Here is a 19,884-nt window from a genome sequence, read left to right as displayed (position 1 = left end):
GCCTGGTGGACTCACCAGCTTGGCAATTCGTCCTGAAAAGGGAATTATTAGAGAACATCCTCAGCTGCTGGCCAAAGGCCTTGGGAGATGGGCGTTATCATTGGCGCCATGATAAGGTCCTGAAAGGGAACTGATTGGCAGGGCTATGCTTTAACATTTGTCTCATATTAGAAGGTGTTGTTAAAAAAGCATAAGAAATTGTTATTTCTTTAAAAATTGCAATTTTCACCATATATTTTAACTTAAGGGTACAGCCATTGTTTTACTAGTGCCGTACATACTGGGTTGATGACATACACTGGTTGCATTGTATTAACCCTCAGCTCATGTTAGCTTTTGTTCAGTACGGTATATACAATAATAATGCCACATTATGCTGCTTTTTGGTGTAATTTCTAGTCCAAATGAAACAAAGAGACTGATGCTAGTCTACACAGCTTTCCATGGGACAAGAAGAGGATAAAGGATCAGAATTTTTTGGGGATGTACAGAACTTCCCAAAGACCCACGGTGGTGTTTTTGCCGCTGTTCTATAGATGCATTTGATGCATTTAGTATGACTGGAGGATACAGAGAATAGGGTTAGATGGAGAAGGTCGATTCGCTGGGGCGACCCCTGAAGGGAAAAGCCGAAAGGAGAAGAAGAAGAAGCCAACCTGAGCTGCTGAAATACCTCACAGGTACTGCTAGTTTTAAACAGACTAAAACAAAATGACGTGCCGATAACGAGTGAAGCCTGCTCGAAGAAACGCCACAGGCAGGAGACACTGAATAGTCTCCTGCAGGGATGTCACCAACCTGCTACTGCAGTAGTAGCATCCGATGACAAAAGACTGGGCACTGGCACCAACACGGAGGAAGCTGACCATTAGTCACCTGGTCAGTTAACACAGAAGTCCATAAGTCTAAAGTGAACAGCTTATGACAAAAAATCTCTCCCTGTCAGCATAGCAATGCTACCGCCCCATGCACACCAGCGACTTTGGCTTACTCTCGCCTCCTTGTGTATTTGTTGGTCTTCATTTTGAAACTCATTTGACTTCTATCTTCAGCGTTATCTTCCTCGCTCACGTCTCCCATGGGTTCAAATTGGGTGGCGCAGAGAACATGTTTTTGCCATGCAGGGTAAGATGAATGGGACCGAGCCTAGTGCAACCACATGACATCACTACCCAGGCAGCAATGCAAAGTAAACAATAATGGTGGCCTACAACTGAAAAGTTTATTTACATTTAATTCAAACTAAGATTTTTTGAGAGATTTTATGATCATTTTTATGTAGCTGGTACAGTGCGGGCCTGGTGTGGGCATCATAAGTGAAGAGTCATCAGAAACTCTACTCACTGTTCTATTGAAATATTCATATTCATATCCATAATCATATTTATCACAATGTTTACACTCTTCTACCAGCACATATCCCAATGCCCTGTGGACAGCAAAGTAGGAATTTCACTGTACCGGGAAACTCGTTTCTACACTGTACATGTGACAATAAACGCTTGGAATCTTGAATCTTGAAAACATCTTGGGAGCTGCTGAACAGGCTTTATGATGGCCTTGGTTAAGGAAGGGGGACACGTGGGATTGTGTGCTGCCTGGAAACAAGTTTGGGCCTGATCACCCCCACCGGGGTCATGATGTTGAGAGGGTGTCTGAGGTAAGACCCGAAACACCCTGGGAACATCACTGACGATGGGTCCAGGTTGCACCACAAGCTCAGGGACTAACTTCCAGAATAGAAAATCACCAAACCAGATTTTTATCAGGAAATTTCCTTAGTTTTGAAGTTATTACCAAGTGTAATTTCTCACTGCCTTTTTCTCTCTCTGCGTCCCTCAGTGTCTTGATGTGATAAAACTAGAACTTAAATCCCTTTCCTTAAATGTTTACTGGCACATTTCACGTCAGTTAATTACCATACCCAGCATTGAAACAAGGCTCGAGATTATAACCTGATATACATTAATTATTTTATTTGTGTAATTATACCTTTTTGGGTAAATGTGAATTTGTAATTTATCTAAGTACATAAATGATAGGATTGGTTTGAAATATAAATAAAAAGGCTAGAAAATAAATAGGTAACAATTTAAAAGATATTTATGACCAAAAAGTGTTTGTAAATCTACTAATAACGTGAAATAAAAATGTATATGATTTTTGGCTTTTGACCTATCTTTATTTATTTTGTCTATCTGTTAAATATGTTAAAGGTGAACAGGAACAACACACGTCGACTGTGGCGTCATTCGTCAAGGTGACGTAGTGGGCGGGACTTCCCGTATGTCTGGCCAGGAAGTTGTCGTGGAGCTCTACTATCCTCCCCCGTCTCACTCCCTCCCTCTATTCGTCTACAGTCTTAAAAGAAGAGAGATTATTGGAATTAAAGGCGTCAAGTTGCACCAAAGGCCGGGAAACTCGAAAAAAGAGCAGTAATGTGTATTCGCGTCGGTCCCGGACACTTGTCTCCACCGCTTGTCACCGAAGAAACGGTCGTCAAGAGGAAGAAGTGCCACAGTGGAGGTGAGGAGCTAATTTCAACGAGAGACTTGGCCACACAGTTCAACGTCCCTTCGCATTAAAGCTCTGGCAACAGCCTTCTTGTATGTATGTATGTATGTATGTACGTGTATGTGTGTTTGTGTGAGTGTGTGTCAGTTACAACCGATTCGCGATTGTCTCCTCGGCCAGACAGCCACAGGTGACCGAAAAAAAAAGAAAAATCGATCAATGAACAGTTGGGTGAATCATCACCCCTGCTTCCTCTAGAGCAACTTCCAGCGGAACCGGCAGTGACAAGCGTGCGTTTTTCAGTGTCACAAACACGTCATCTTAGCGATGGTTGTGTTTATGCTTGCAGAATGAAGAGGATCTACCAGGATAAATACTTTACTACCAAGACTACGGTCACATTTGTCCCTGCCCTGCTCAACTAAACACACAGTAAGCACACAGTGAGTGTAGATCTCTGGTGAGACACTGGCAGCCATATCCTGTTTCTATTGTTCATATCCAGGACACATCTTTCTTTTCAGCCTCTTGAACTCCCGTCCCAGCCTTTGGTGTCATGGTCCGTAAGAGAGGTTCTATCATTATCTGTGGTACGGTCCTGTTTGTCACCTGGAACGCTATACTGGTACTGCTGCTGTGGGGAAAGCCTGCGCCTGGTCAGCCAGGTCAAGATGGTCAAGAGAACATGGAATTGGCTGAGAGGCCAACCGACGATTTGGTGGGAGATGTCCTCCGTGTGGCAAATATGTTTGAAGCAGAGCTGGAAATCCAGAAGCAAATCCTGCTGCAGATCCAGAATCATCAGGCCCTGAAGGACGTAAAGGATCCTCAGCCCGCCATCCCAATTCTTGTTATCGCTTGCAACCGGGTCACGGTGAAGCGTTGCTTGGATAAACTGCTGGAATACAGGCCCTCAGCAGACCTTCACCCCATCATTGTGAGCCAGGACTGTGGACATGCTGAGACTGCAGCTGTTATCCACTCTTATGGAAGTCAAGTAACCCACCTGAAACAGCCAGATTTGTCAGATGCTGCAGTGCCATTGAACCAAAAGCAGTTTCAGGGTTACTACAAAATCTCTAGACATTATCGCTGGGCCCTGAATCAAGTCTTCAAGACGATGTCCCACTCCTCTGTAGTGATTGTAGAGGACGATCTTGAGGTACTTTCTCTGCATTTTCTTAGTTATTTATTGCTATTTTGGAGGTAATTTGATTATCATTTTACTTAAGGAAGTTCTGTGATTCATTTTTCCATTTATTTTTCAATGTCATTTCCTCTTGACGCACAGGAAGTGTCTTACTCAATTCTTGTCAGCTGGTTATTTCCGCATGATTTTTCGTTGCTAATGATTTCTGCAATTTCATGCAATTTTTGCAGGTACATGTTAAATGCTAAAACAATTCAACTAAGCAAAAGAAAAATGAGTATAAGCGGTAAAAATATTATGTCTGTCCAAAAAAATTAAAAAATAAGCAGTGTATTTCGATGATATTTTATATGCAGCCCTACAACATATTTACATTATTTGACACATTACCTAACATGCAAATTTCCTGCTGCAGGTGGCGCCAGACTTCTTTGAGTACTTCCGAGCATTGCTGCCCCTTCTAGAATCTGACCCCCATCTGTGGTGCGTGTCGGCCTGGAATGACAATGGCAGGGATGGTTATGTAGACCCTGGAAAGGCAAACCTGCTGTACCGGACAGACTTTTTTCCTGGTCTTGGATGGATGCTGCTCAAAGGTGTTTGGGAGGAGCTGGAGCCCAAATGGCCTGCTGCTTATTGGGATGATTGGATGCGTCAGCCAGAGCAGCGCCGCGACCGTGCCTGTATCCGGCCAGAGATCTCACGAACTTTAACCTTTGGCCGGCAAGGGGTGAGCCGGGGTCAGTTTTACGACAAGTACCTGCGATACATCAAACTGAATACCCTGTTTGTGCCTTTTACCAAGTTGGACCTGAGTTACTTGAAGGAGGAGACATACAGGGAACGCTACCTGAAGGAGGTTTACAGTTCGCCCATGGTTACTTATGAAGATGTCAAGCAAGGGAATCTAAAAGGTCCGGGACCTTTTCGTCTTCAATACTCTAGCAAGGATAGTTTTACTGTTCTTGCCAAAAACCTGGGAATCATGAATGACTTAAAGTCTGGAGTCCCAAGGACAGGTTACAGAGGGGTTGTCAGTTTCATGTACCGAGGACGGAGAGTTTACCTTGCTCCTTCTCCAGAATGAACCTCCCCTCGTCCCATTTTGCAATCTCTTAATCATAGTTGAGAAGAGCTTTCCAGACCAAAGACTCCTGTTTGTGTTTGAATGACTCACTTTTTTTAGATGGTAATGCAGAATGTATTTTTTTCCTCACCCTGTTTCTGGAGGTTATTTCTACCCACTCAGGTCTTTGTCAGTGATTCCAAATACACTTGTCACAATGCAATGTAGCCTGAATAATTTCAAACAACTGCTGTAGCTTACAAGAGATCTATTTTTATATAATTATATTTGTGCACATGACATTCATTAATGAGTACAACGCGGCTGTCAAGTTTGCCATATTTTTTTAAATTATTTGCAGTTTCTGGTAGCTTTATTTATGTCTACCAATATGAAAACAACCTGTGTTATTGGTGTCATTGCTAATAGTGGTGGTGGTCACTGGTCTTACCTGCAGTATAATGTCATTTGATCATCATTGTCAAGTCCTCTATGAAAGTCACTTGCTCTTCATTAATATCAAATGATTTTGCTTTAATTGTCTTCAGTGTTGTGTTATTTGCAAATTACAACATTGAAATAAAATGAGCAACAATTTTGCTGGCTTGTATTTGTTTCCATGTCAACAAAATGTCTTGAACAGTTTGGGTTTCACATTACTAACATCTCAAGTTATTTGTGTTTGGAAAAAGAAGGGGGTCAAAAAGGAAAGATACAAGTTTTTGATGGACTGCATTCCTGACAAACTCGGAGATGCATGTGTCTCATCATGTGGTTTCTGGATAAGTATGCCAGAGTTTTGCAAGAGAAAGGGAAAGCAGTTACCCCACATATGGGTGGGTGTCCATCGTCAAGGCAAGGGGCCCCTGGGGGCTTAGATTTCATATAGGAAGTGATGTTGCTTATCAGTGAGGCAAGGTTTGAGCTGTGATGACATGGGAATGGTCTGAGGGAGCTGTCTTCACTGTGAAAGGGAAAAGTGATGGTCATGGAAGGCTGGAAAATTAGAAGTTGTCACTAAATGGATAGCTGTGATGTCACAAGGGGACTGTAAATAATGTGTGTTTTCACAGTGCTAGAAAATGTAAAAAAAAAAAAAATTGTCCCTCTGGTGGTGTTGGTGTCAAATTGATCCAGAGGTAACACCGATGATGTTAAATAATGTACACCAAATATAATGAAAGCACTGACCTTGGAGCGACCTGGAATCACTGTGTCATTTCCTGGCAATTTTGTTTTTTCATTTCTTTTTTTGGATAAAAAATATAGTCATATGTTTCCAAGACAAATTGAAGATGTACAAAATAATCATAGCTTTTATCAAAAGAATGCACAAATCATTACATGATTTTTTTTCAACTCAAATTGATATTGAGATGAATTACAACTTTTTAATGTGTAATATTTTTACATTACATTTACATCCCGAATAACTACTTCAAATATTTTCAGACAGAGTGGAAGATATGTAAAAGGAAATTATTTGAAAAAAAAAAACAAAGGGAAAAACATCAGAAAATGACGTGTCTTCAGTTGAACCTTTCGTTTGTGGCTACGGTAGCCGCCCTGGGACAAATGTGTAGCGCCTCCGTTTCTTAACAGCGCTTTACTGTTCTCTTACTTGAACGATGATATGACGTGAATGAGACCGAAACTGCTAGCTTGCTAGCTAGCCTAGCTAGTGTGAATAATGAACCGGGGGAATGGTTGTGGAGAAACAAGCGTATTGACATGCCTCATTTTTATCTTTTGTCAAATGCCATTTGTGGATTCTAGTCCGTGCTACGTCACGTTAAGATAAAGAAAACTCTTTATTCAGTTCTTTCAGTGAGCGCCTCTTGGCATGCTAGGCTACAGGCTAGGGTAGCTTCAGGTTGCTCAGTTTCTGTTTTACTTGATATGGCTGTGAGCAAACTCCCTAACAGTTGCCGCCGCTGGAACTATCATATTAAACCCCTTTCTTTTAATAGGCTTGTACGCCGTCAACGGAGCCTGGGTTGGGAGTAAAACAGCAATCACGTCGACCGGTTCTGCTGAACATTGCCGCTAGCGTAAAAGCTCGGCCAGGGATGGAGCCGGGTGGCTTGAGAGAGAGCCCCGCCGGTTCCGGGGAGTCTGATACAGGGGATTGGAGGGAAGCTATCCCCGGGGAGGACGAGGATGTTAAGGCTGCTGAAACTAATGGGACAATACGTGAGTCGACGCACACTTGTGAGCTAGACGATGGCGAAAAACAGAATAAAGTGGGAGAGCAGTTGCACAGTCCCTTCGAAGAGGAGCTGGACCCCAGGATTCAGGTAAAAGAACTGATGGCTGTTGATACGTATGAGGAATATTAACCCCTGACCTCCGATAATCTACCCAGGTGGAACTTTACGAATGTTATTGCTTATCGTTACCGTAGTAAAACTCGTTACGTTTTTTCGCATTTGGTACAAAATGCAGCCGCATATCAGCCACCAAATGTTGACATATCAAAATAAAGTCGTCTTCCACCGAACGTATTTTTAGTTTGGTCTTGAATGACAAATTGTGAATACAAAATCATACCTGAGGTGTGAATGATTGATTGATACAATAAGATTTGAAATCAACATAGAAAGTGTGCATAAATTTGTGCTAAATGTGTTGCGGAATCCCAAAATACAGTCAACATGTTTTCTCCCTACTCTAGATCATTTTGTCATGAAATTTGGACGTCTAAATCTGTACCATGTAGCTTCACTTTCCTTTACAAGAACATTTGACATTGTGTTTCTACACTGCATTCTATGTCTCTTCTTATTGATGTAACATACTTAATGCTATTTGGTCTATGAGATACAATAAAACTGAATTCAATTTTCATTTAAGAAGGCATAAATGCTGTACATTGCTTCTCTTTTTCTCCCTCAGGAGGAGTTGGAGCATCTGAACGAAGCCAGTGCAGAAATCAATAAACTAGAGCTTCAGTTGGATGTAAGTTAAGTCTAGAGCAGTGAGTAATACATTTGATTAAAGGTTCTCTTTCTGATTATCTGGAGTTATCTAGTGACTGCTGTGAAAGGACAGCTAACAACACAGGAAAGTCTGTGTGACGGCTTGGAAAGACAGCTGATTGTAGGGAATAGATGCCAATGGGGCTGTCATGGGCTAGCTCCCCATGGTGGAGGTCAACAAATGAACATACCCCTAGAGCAGCGGTCGGGAACCTATTGCTCTTCCGGTGATGGCATATGGCTCCCAGACAATTTTGAGTTGAAAAAAAATCAGTTTGGAACTGACTTTTAAAATACTTTTGATCTTTCTTCATAATAATGTCATTTTAAAGTAAACAGAAATAAGGTTTGAAGATAAATTACAAGGGTCACCCGTTGGTCGGGTCGGGAAACGATGGCTTCCAAGCATGGCCGGGTCATTGTAAAGGTGAAGAAATTAATTTTAGCAGATAGCCAACTAGTTTATCTGCTTCAACGCTTGCCTTGGAAAAGATGGTGAAAAGAAAAAAAGACGATGATCACCGTGCATTCCAGGCTGCGTGGACAGAGGAATTTGCATTTGGATCTGTGTGATGTCTAATATGCAATGATAAAATTGCATCGATGAAACAGTCAACTATAAAGTGGCAAGGAAGCTGAGAAAGCTATGGAAGAAAGTCTCTGATGCTGAGCAAGAAGGGCTAATGCTACTCCAGGCGGAGATCAAATGTCGGTTGATAACCTTGCGACGAGCTGAGAGCATGAGGAAACCTAGCAAAAAGAAAGAGCGCATGAGAGCATGGTTTTATAAAAAAACCTTCAAATTTGTCAAAGACCTCTTCATTCAGGAAAAAAGTGGAACAATAAAACCCCCTGGCAGGAATTGGAAAATCCTTTGGAAAAGGTCCACCAGGACACAAAAAGACATGAACAGCTTGTCATCTTGCATGATATCCCACCTATCCGACCTTTTGATTTCCACAAGGAGACTGGTATTCCAAAATGGCTGTCCATCTACCTGGAGAAGAATGAATATGTTGATACATCAGTACAGAAGGCAGGAATTCCTGGGTTCTCTGAATGTCAGGAGCACACCAGTATGATCTGGCATCGGATATAGGCGGCAAAGAAGGAAAACAGAGACCTCCATGTCATCTTCCTTGATTTGGCCAATACATTTTGATCTGTTATGCATAACCCCCTCTGGGAATTGCTTAGTCTCTTCCATGTTCCACCCACCATCACTTCACTGGTAAAGGCCTACTATGAAGACCTACAACTCTGCTTTACAAGAGTTGGCTATATAACATGATGGCAGCATGTGGAAATTGGCATTATGGTGGGGTTGTTCAATATCACCCTTGGGCTTTACAATGGCCATAGAACTCATCATCAGGGCCCCAAGGTGGGTGGTGGGGGGAGCGCCAACTAAGAACGGTATCCGCCTCCCACCAATATGAGAATACATTGATGACATGACCACCCTGACCACTACTGTAGCATGCACCAAACGGCAATTTCAGCTTCTTCCTCGGGTTATGTTGCCACTTACCATCTCTGAGGTCCCTATAACATCTGTGGAAAAGATGGAACAAGCCATGACATCATACGTGAAGCAATGTCTTGGTGTTCCACGCTGTCTCACCAACATCAGCCTCTATGGCAAAGGAGTCCTTGAGCTGCACATCACAAGCCTGAACGAAGAGTATTAATGCTCTAAAGTGAGGCTCCAAATGACCCCAAAGGACTCCAAAGGTCGGACAGTTAGCACTACTGCACCACTTCTGGTTACTGGACAGAAGTGGACAACATCCAACGCAGTGCAGAATACTGTCTCAGCCTTAAGGCATGACATATGACATTGTGGGGTGTGTCCAGGTGGGAAGAGGAGGCTCTGGTCTGTCAGTAAGTAAACCAACTTGGCACAAGGCTTCCACAACAAAAAAGAGAAAATGGTGGTGGGGGAGGCCCATCACTTGGAGGAGGCTAATGGAACTGCAAAGGCTGTTTATTTGCGAAGGAGGGGCAATGGATACAATGGGAGTGTCTTGAGAGAGGAAAGCTCAGTTGGAGGGTGTTCTGGGAGATGGAGGCAAATAACCTAAGCTTCATCATCTCAGCTACATGTGATCTACTCCCATCACCAAAAATTCTCCACCAGTGGTATGGCAAGGACCTAACCTGTGCCCTTTGTCCATCCCATGCGACTCTCAAACACATACAAGGACGTTACACCGTGAGGCACAACCGGGTGTTGAAGTGTCTGGCAGCAGTATTGGAGACCAAGAGGAATATAGTTGACTCCTAACCCCTGAGAGTGACCAATTACATCACGGCAGCCTCATTGATTCGAGAGGGTCAGAAAAAGCCTAACCGTCCTCCCACCATACTCAAGCCTGGACAGCTAGCCGTGGCCCAAGATAGGAAAATGTTGTTGACATTGGCCATCAACTAATTTTTCCCCCAGAAATCGTATCTACTACCCTAAGGCCAGATTTAATACTTTGAAGTCTGTGTACATCATAGAATTTTAATATTCTCTGGGAGAACATAGTTGAAGAGGCCTATGAGTGCAAGAAACTGCGATACACTGAGTTGGCAATGGACTGTTACATCCATCTCTGAAGTGACTGAAAGAAGCATCTAGTGGATATGGATAAAACGGAAGGACCCCTACTGGGCTCACAGAGATGACCCACTCAATAACTAACATTTTAATGACTGGGCATGGGACACAAGCTGATCAACCTGTAGCTGGTCACCTTTGAGGAGGATGAATAGTGTTAAATGGCCGAAACAACCCATAAATCAAAGGAGCACTCCTGATGATGTGTCTCAACATTTATAGTTTCTCATTTTGCTCTCAATATATACCTCATGAAAGTGCATACCATCTACTGGCACAGTGGACAGTTTTACAACTCGTCCCGTGTCTTTATGATTCTTTCCAGGGCTGAATTATCCAAATAAGGGGTTGATTTTATGGTAGGTTTACACCTTTTGAGGAATTTTTTACCGTGTTTTTCTTAGATTGTTTCAATTTGTTAATTGTAATTTTAATAGCCTTTAGACCCCGAAGACAATGACAGCGATGAGGACAGATATTGTTAATTTCAATCATGCTATCATTTTCCAGAACAATTTACTAACAGACACAAAACACAAAAAAATCTATCAACTTGTTCTGAGTATTACGGTTAATCACAACTTGGGTTCAAGTGGTAAGAGTGGTCGTTCCTGGTTCAGTTCCCAAGCACCCAAGCATATTACAATTTTGAGCAAGACAGTGAACCCCCTAACTGCTCACAGCTCACAATGGAGAGGTAAAAATTCCGAGAATGATTTCCCTAAGGGAAATAATAATAAATAAAGTATTAAAAAATAATGGGAATAAAATCATATCATTAAGCATTATGTATTTTGAGGTCCTGGCGTAAACATGCTGTGTGTATATAGTGTATGTATGTAAGAATGTGAATTTAGTCCTACTCATAACTATTTGGTTAATGTGTCTCCAGAAAGTTTTCATGGGTGTGATAATAGTTTGAATCTCTGTAAACGAATGGCTCACTTCAGGATAAACACCTTCTCTAACCAGCAATTCCCTCTCAGGTGAATCCAATTCTATAATATTCCTGTGCTTTCCGGTTCAGGATGCCAGATCAGGGTACCGTAAGATCCTCACGGAGTCTGCCAGGAAGCTTAATGCCCACAGCTCCCAGCTTGGTAGCTGCATTGAAAAAGCAAGACCATACTACGAAGCCCGTCGTCTTGCAAAGGAGGTTTGTACAAATATATAAAAAAAAACAACAACCAGAAACTACCTTGGTTGTTATTTAAGATACTGTTTTGGTCTGAAATAGTTTTATACTTGTTAAGAAACGACAGTCCATCTTAGAGTGGATGCATTAATACATTGTTAGATAAACTTAATAACATGTGGCTTAAATTTATGATTATGATGGTTTTGACAGAGATGCGGTTGTGATCTGATTAAACCAAACAGGTATGTGTTTTCTGATAACTTTAGGCACAGCAGGAAACCCAGAAGGCTGCTCTGAGCTATGAGAGAGCAGTTTCTATGCACACAGCTGCCAGGGAGATGGTCTATGTGGCAGAGCAGGGTCTGATGGCTGATGGCAAGAACACTCTTGATCCCACCTGGCAGGAGATGCTCAACCATGCTACCTCTAAGGTAATGAGTCACATACCCAAGGATTAAATAGATTTCTATTTGTTTTAGGAAAATGAGCACTGGTGTTAATCTCTGAAAAGTAAACATTAGAGGTACTCCTTGCCTTTTTAAATCCATATTTCTGTAGTGGGTGTGCTGTTTGAATCCAAGACAGGCCTCAGCATTATGTGTGTAGTCATTCTCTGTTCTTGCGTGTTTCCCAGGTGAATGAAGCAGAGGAGGAGCGACTTCGCAGCGAGAGGGAGCACATGCGCGTCACCCACGCCTGTCAGGAGGCTGAAGCCCGGGTACAGATGCTGCAGAAGTCTCTCAAGAGGGTCATCCTGAAGTCCAAACCTTACTTTGAGCTCAAGGCGCAATTCAACCACATATTGGAGGTAATGCAGATGCATCAAATGCAGTATTGCTTCAACTGGAAATATCCAAAACCCCCATAATTAATAATGTGGGTGAAATTAAAAACAGTATGTTGCCAGTAACGTAATTTGCACATAACAGTTGAGATAACAGGTGCAGAAAAAATTCTCTATACCTGATTAGGCACAGTTTTTCTTTATTTATCTATTATTTCATAATACTGCCAAAATAATTATCAAACAAAAGTGACAAAAATTCAAAACATTGAACCTTTTTTTTCCATTAGCCTCTTTAATAATATGTATACAGATTGTTACGGCCTGAGTCGCTGGGTTTTGTCAGTGTTCACAAGAGAGAACTACACCCATAACATAGTCCATTTGGAACTGATTAGAACTACTCTTGCAGTGCTCAAACAATGGAAAACATCAAATTGAAATGCTCATCATAACTCCTCCAGAAATTGTAGCTCAGAATACTTCACATGCTATTTCACTTTGCAAGCCTCTCATTGTACTTGGGCTTCCTCCTGTGCAGCAAAAGGGATTTATTATTTTATTTCACAGTGAACTGTTCCTTTTTAAGGAGTTTATTTGTGGAATGCTGCTTGGTTTGCCATCATGGGGGTTCTGTATGCCAACATACACAGCTGTTCTTGAATCTCCCAACTCGGATCAATTTCACAAAAACACACTGTAGACAGAGCACTCATTCTTTGAACTAGAGCAGAAAGAAGACTTGTGCATGTCCCAGTGTAGGGCTGAGTCCTCCGTTGTCCTTTGAGGCTATAAATGCTAAATGAGCCAAGCTGAAAAACAAACTGTTTGCATTTCCAATGACATTCACAGAAATATTGGTACTTGTGATACATTTTATTTAAGGTACCTTACTTGACACTCAAGGACGCCATACAGACATAAACACAAGACAAGATAAACTTTATTGATCCCCATAAGGGAATGTCCTTTGTCACAGCAGCGTGACAGTTATTTCCAAAAAATAGATAGAAATAGAAAGGCAGAAGACTCAAGATAGCAAGACATCCACAAATAAATAGGCAGCAGATAGACAGAAGACAACAACTACAGCAACAACATCAGGGATAACAGAAGGCAACATCAAAGAACAGTGAGGGTGAAAAACACACAACCAGAATTTAACATCAATATAAATAGAGTGACAGAAATACATAGCAATGAATAAAATAAGTACCGTATTTCCACAACCATAAGGCGCACCGTACTAAAAGGTGCAGTCCCAGTTATGTATGCCATTACGGTATTTAACACACACATAAGGCGCACCTGATTATAGGTTGCGGGTTTTATATACAAGCCACGCCCTTTAACGTTCTCACGGTGTCCTCTACTACGTCTGCCTTACAACAACAACACACACAGGCATACAAGTGTGCGTATTTAAAAATACAGCGGGAGCAAACCTGAGTCTGTTATTCACATTTTTTTTTTACCGGTAATCGTCATCAATCAAACCCATCGAAGTCCTCATCCTCTGTTTCTGATTTTAACAGCTGCGCTAAATCTCCATCAAACATGCCAGGTTCACTTTCTCCACTTTCAGAGTCACTTTTCGTGCCGTGCGGCTCCTCGGAAACGATGCCGGCTTTTGCGAAAGCTCGAACAACAGTTCCAGCAGACACGTTAGCCCAAGCATCTACAATCCATTCGCACATTGTGGCGTAACTTGCCTGGCACTGCCTTCCGCTCTTAGTGAAACTGTGGTCTCCGAGAAGACTTTTCGTATCCCGTTGTGTGTATCGTTACTGTGCTGGTACCCTTTTTCTCCAGAGTGTGACTCAATGGGATGTCGAAAGTGAGCGGTATCTCGTCCATGTTAGTGATGTGGCTGGGCTAGATGTGTTTGTTGGCGATGCTTTCAGGGTTGTTGAAATAACGATGTTCTGCATAACGCACATACCCGTTCTTTTATATACAATCAACGCCCACACTTCCCCCTTTAACGTTCTCATGGTGTTTTCTACTTCGTCTGCATTACAACAACAACACACACAGGGCGCACTGCACTATAGGGTGCGCCGCACATTTTGAAGAAAATCTAAGACTTTAATGTGTGCCTTATAGTCGTGAAAATACGGTAGACAAAAATTAATTAGGATATGTGCAAGCTGGGACAAACAAGAGACAGAGACAGCAGAGTTAGGGCATGCCATGAGAATGGGTAGTGAATGGGGTAGGGTAGTGAGGTTGTGGAATTGTGGAAGCAGCACAGGTGCATTCAGGCCGGACCGAGTTTTGTGCTGTTCAGACTGCTGTTGTACAGTCTGATGGCTTTGGGTACAAAGGAGTGTCTGAAGTGTTCGGTTCTGTACAAGGAAGGTGGAAAGGGTTGTCCAGGAAAGCTCCCAGTTTGTCCTTCCCCCTCCCCACTGCCACTGATTGAAGATGGTCCAGGTTCAGTCCCACCACCGAGCAGGCTCTCCTCACTATCTTATTGAGCCTATTGATCACACCAGTCCTGGCACCCCCCCACCAGCACACTATACTGAAGAAGAATGCGTAAGCTACGATAGACTGGTAGAGGGGCCTGCTACAGGCATCAAATGACTTCAGTCTCCTCAGGAAGAACATCCTTCTCTGACCCTTCCTGTAGAGTGCATCAGTGTTGTGTGATCAGTCCAATTTATTGTTAATGTGGACCCCAAGGTACTTTCAGGAGTCCACTATCGCCATCTCTTCACCCTGGATGATTAGTACCTGTCTCCTCCGATTCTTCTGGAAGTCCACAACCACCTCCTTGGTCTTGAGGATGTTGAGTCGGAGCGGGTTCTGGTTGCTCCGCTCAACTTAACCCGCGATCAGACCTCTGTACTTCTCCTCATCATTTTTGATGTGTCCTACAATGGAGGAGTCTTTGGAGAACTTCTGAAGGTGGCAGGGACTGCAGCTGAAGAGGTAAAGAGGGTGAAGAGGAATGGAGACAGAACAGTACCTTGGGGGACATGCACAAACTGTGCATTTCCAGTGTGATTCACAGAAATATCTAATGAGATTTTATTTAAGGTGCCTTACTCGAGATGCCTTATTCTTACTCAAGGACACCGTACAGACATATACACACATATAAAATACTTATTTTAAAGAATGAAAATGAAATTGATGAAAGTGGCAAAGTGGCTTTAAAAGAAAAAGGCATATCTATGTATACGTGTGTGTATGTGTGTGCATGCATGCGTGCATGTGTGTGCGTGCGCGTGTACGCGCAGGTGGTCCTCACCTAACTATAGGGCTACGTTCCAAGGGGTCTGTGTCGTTAAGCGAGTTCGTCGTTAAGCTAAACACATTTTCTACAGTACAGTATTTGCATACATATTGGCCATTTGAACCGCGCTATTTTCCTTTTTTTTCCTTAATGTTTATTTTTGCATCAATATAGGCCAAATCTAAGTGCGGATAAGCAAGTACTATACATACTCACAACACGGCTGCTAGTGCATTCCTTGTGTATTTTAATATTTTCGCAAAGCCTGTCGTAATGAGTTGTTGTTAACTGAGTATGTTAAGTGAGGACAACCTGCATATAAGTATTTATGTATGTGTATATGTATGTATGTATGTGTGTGTATGTATATATGTATGCGTGTGTTTGTATATATATGTATATATTTATGTGTGTGTTTGTATATATGCATGTGTGTGTATGTATGTATATATATATATATATACTCTGTGCTCCGCATGGTGGTTAGACGGGCAGAGGGAACAGACAGGTGTATGGAGGAAGAGGATCTGAGAGAGTGGGAACATGAAGGAGGTTGAATAGATATGGGGCTGGGGGTTGTAGATGGCCTTTAATGGAACCAGGAGGATTTTGAACTGAATACAGAAGTGAAACAGGAGACCCTGGAGCTGTTGGAGTACAGGAGTAATGTGGTGAAGGAAGGGGTTTCAAGTGATGATTCTGGACCAGTTGAAGTTCATGGAGGGATTTGAGAGGGAGGCCGAAAAGGAGAGTTTTAGTAGTCCAGATGAAAGCGACAAGGCTGTAGACAAGGATGACGACAATGTGGGGGGTGAGGGAGGGACGGAGACAATTAGTTTTGTAGGTGAAGTCAAGAGACTGGGTAATGTAATTGATTTGGGATTGAAAGGTTCTGTGTACGGTCAAGAATGACACCCGGACTCTGAACTTGTGGGGAGGGTGAAATGGAGGAGTTTTCAATGGTAAGAGAAAAGCTGTTAACTTTGGATAAGGTAGATGTAGTACCAATGAGGAGAACCTTGGTTTTGTTACTGTTTAATTTAAGGGAGTTTAGGGTGAATAGGGATTTTATTTCAAAGATGCAATCAGTGAACAATGTGGGCGGGAGTGTGGACGTGGGTTAAGTGGTGAGGTAGAATAATTCGGATCCTTAGCTAGTAGAAATGTACTTAAATTACCTCTTGTGTTCTGTTCCACCTAGCCAGAAATATCATAATCAGTCCGGCTTAAAGACACCAAATCTAAAAATAAAATGTTACATAGCTCAAATTGAGAAGAGGCAAATATGTTTGATCCAGATGGAGTGAGGTGATTTAAATAAAACCATACAAGGTCATTGTCATGATTTCTAAAGGGTGTTTATTTGTCCTGCATTCCACAAAGCTGTCCTTAAGTGGAGACCTCTACCTCTTTTTAAAGATATATTTATATCTATATTTTGAAGGCTGGTTCATCAAAATTTTACCGAGGAAAGCCTTGGTTATGGCAGAAAGAAAATTTTGGGATTTGTATTGAAAATATTTTGATATTGCTGTGTGACTGCATTATGTCAGCAACATGAAAAATAGATTCTGTACCAGGCTTTATCCACTGCTTACATCTCTGTTCTGGAATTCAATGGAAATCTGTGCAGACTTTAAAAGACAATGCCTCGCGTATTTAATCAGAATTTGGAGCAGAACTGCATGTGGGGAATCAAATGAGGTTTGATAGGTGAAGGAGCCTGCTCGAATGATGGGGTTTCATGTAATTTTGGATATGTAAGAATGTTTGTTGCTTTTAGGCACTAAACATTTGATTCCTGCTTTGATTGATTATCATAATTTGCTATTGTCTAATAAAAAAGTTTGCATGAGAACAAGGAATAACAGAGTGACAAATTGATTTTTCACAGATCCAAATGATGAATGTCTGTCACAAGAATGCCTGAAGCGGTGTTGTAAAGACCCTGCTGACTCAGCAGAAAATCCTGCAAAATCTTCTGTAATTTATGGCTTTGCGAGAGGTCACTTTAGTGGGTTACTTTCCTGTGCGACATAAAATCAATGCTGAGATTGATGACGAAAGTTGATCTGCCTTCTTTGTGACTCCAGGAGCACAAGACCAAGGTGCTGCAGCTGGAGCAGCATGTAGCCAAAGTCAAGACCCGCTACTCCATCGCCCTGCGCAATCTGGAGCAAATCAGTGAGCAGATCCATGCTCAGAGGGGGAGAGACCAGGCACAGGGTGAGCGCCTCACTGTCTGCGGGGGGCGGAGCCCCCCTGTTGGAGCAGAGTCTGATGTTAAGGTTCAGGAAGAAGATGGGGCATGCGGTGGGGGTGTGCTGAGAAAGGATCGAACGGATGCCGCCATTCATCTGGTGGAGAAGTACAAGGAGAAGGAGAGTGAGAAGGAAAGAGAGAGGGCAGGGTCAGATTCCCTCTCTGTCTTCAGCCTGCAGACCATTGCTTCCGACTTGGAAAAATATGACTCCATCGAACACCTTGGGGACCTCAGCGATGTTGGGAGCGTAACCGGGGATGAGGGGGAGAAAGACCGAGGTGCAGTGATGGAGAGAAGAGACAAGATCATGGAAACTGCCACAAAAGAGCGGCAGCAGCAGTTTTGTAAGCAGCATCACCGCAGCTTCAGTTTGTGAGGCTGTCAGAGATAGAAATATGGGCGAAGACCTCAGTCACGTTGGTACCAAAATGTAGTGAAACTGCTGTACAAATGGAGACATGGAGCTTACAGTGTAAATAAGCACACATGCTGATGATTCGAAGGTTGACATGGAGCTCAGCATTTCAACCTAGTTAGACAACACTACGGAGCTTTCACCCTCCCCCCCGCCCCCCAGGACAAGTATAGTGCATCCTCACTCCCTCTGAGTGAATGGGGTCTAAACTGTTCCCTGAGCACGATAGAACATGGAGAAGAAAAAAAAAAATCAGATCCGAAAACCTAGTTTTATCATATATATTTAGAAAACATTGTTTTCTCTCTTTTGCCATGCTAATTGTTGATCTAATGTGGTGAGACTGGTGAAAACACTGCTGTTTCCCCGATGCCTCGACCCACCCCAGTAATGTTGAGGGTTTGCAGTGATTTCTTCAAGGTAGAGGGATGCAGGGTCTCACGACTGCCCCTCTGCCCCCCTCATGACGAGAAAGGAAAAATGATGAAGACTATTCTCTATTGGCACAGAGTGGATGCATGTTGGAATTCACATGTCATATATTTATTTCCTGTATCATGCAACAGGCTTGTTGTTTTGAACCAAGGAGAAGGTGTTTTTGGAAAATTCCTAAAATCATGACTTTTTGTGGTGTGGCGTGATAAATCCCACAAGTCAGTTTGCCTGACCCTGACAGCATGCACTCCTGAACAGATATGAAAATAGACAGTTTGTGACATGACATGTATTTAGGGCTCCATGATGAAACTGAACACTGACAGCATTCATGCTTAATGCTGAAGCTCAGCCATGTTTATTATATTAGCTGTTATACTCTGGACTTAGAATGCAACTGCCTTTCCTCCTGTGTGTATTATTTGGATATTGTTTACATTTGAAGAAATTGATTTTGCAGCAAATATTTTTATTCTGTTTGTTTCAAAGAAGTGTAATTTAAAGTGTGTGCCTTGCCACAGAACAAGTCAAAAACGAAGTTGTTCTTTGTTCAAAACTCATCTGTAGTTCTGCGTAGAACCATCAAAAGATCAAATTTATGTGCCCTATTATGATGAAGTCATAAGTTGAGTGTCAAGGCCTGTTTTTGATCTTTTTTTCCTGTAATATTTTACTTTGCTTGTCAAAGTGTGAAAAACAAAGTCAAGAAATGACTTGTAAATGTATGTAATTATTACAGAGCTGGAAAATATTGACATGTACAGTTACACATGTTGGACAATTTTGTTGTACAGAAGAATAGCCGTAGTTAATCCTCCGAATTGAAATCATTATTGTTGCTGCCGATCTAAAACACATCACCCAAAAGTCTCCACCAATTTCCTGTCACATATTGCTTCCAAAATTATGCATTGTCATGGCTATAATCAATAAAAAAAGATCAGACCTCTCCGGTTAGGGACTGTGCATGTACTTCATGCTCTGCGGGCCAGGGAATTGTATCTGATGAGGCGGGATTGAATGGTGGAAGGATGGCAAGCTGTCTTCCTCAGCAGAGCTTCAATTATTCAGCAGATATATAAATATGAAGCAGGATCTCAGAATAGATGGCAGAAGAGGGAAACGGTGGGAATAGACAAAAGAGAGGGACTAAAGGAGGCGATCAGCTTTGAGATTCACAGATGACTGGTGTTGTGGAAAAGACCGATTACTGCTCCGTTGATTTAAGCTCCAAAGGGCTTTAGGAAAAAAAAAAGGCTTTTCTGTGTAGTCTGTTAATACCAAGGCGCCAT

At 42.3% G+C, this 19,884-nt stretch overlaps 2 protein-coding genes across 5 annotated transcripts; both read left to right on the top strand.

The window, feature by feature from the left end:
• Positions 1-2,310: 2,310 nt before the first annotated feature.
• On the top strand, positions 2,311-5,339 carry mgat1a (alpha-1,3-mannosyl-glycoprotein 2-beta-N-acetylglucosaminyltransferase a). Of its 4 annotated transcripts, none has more exons than XM_086153585.1 (4): positions 2,311-2,526; positions 2,864-2,946; positions 3,039-3,676; positions 4,080-5,339. In XM_086153585.1, exons 3-4 carry the CDS (start codon positions 3,071-3,073, stop codon positions 4,749-4,751), a joined length of 1,278 nt encoding a protein of 425 aa, XP_086009711.1. In that variant the 5' UTR covers positions 2,311-2,526; positions 2,864-2,946; positions 3,039-3,070; the 3' UTR covers positions 4,752-5,339. The 4 variants fall into 4 exon arrangements, with proteins under 4 accessions (XP_086009711.1, XP_086009712.1, XP_086009714.1 ...); XM_086153586.1 differs by having other exon boundaries at positions 2,864-2,957; XM_086153588.1 differs by having other exon boundaries at positions 2,311-2,606.
• Positions 5,340-6,344: 1,005 nt separating this feature from the next.
• sh3bp5la (SH3-binding domain protein 5-like, a) lies at positions 6,345-19,539 on the top strand. Its single transcript, XM_086153584.1, has 6 exons — positions 6,345-7,027; positions 7,626-7,688; positions 11,341-11,469; positions 11,718-11,882; positions 12,086-12,259; positions 17,573-19,539. The coding sequence occupies exons 1-6, from the start codon at positions 6,800-6,802 to the stop codon at positions 18,116-18,118; spliced, it is 1,305 nt and encodes a 434-aa protein (XP_086009710.1). The 5' UTR covers positions 6,345-6,799; the 3' UTR covers positions 18,119-19,539.
• The last annotated feature ends 345 nt before the right edge of the window (positions 19,540-19,884 follow it).

This window comes from Fistularia commersonii, chromosome 10 (genome assembly GCF_037954325.1).
Source record: "Fistularia commersonii isolate RoL2024-O1a breed Wild chromosome 10, RoL_Fcom_v1.0, whole genome shotgun sequence".
Classification (NCBI taxonomy): domain Eukaryota; kingdom Metazoa; phylum Chordata; class Actinopteri; order Syngnathiformes; family Fistulariidae; genus Fistularia; species Fistularia commersonii.
This window is presented reverse-complemented; position numbering and strand designations above follow the sequence as displayed.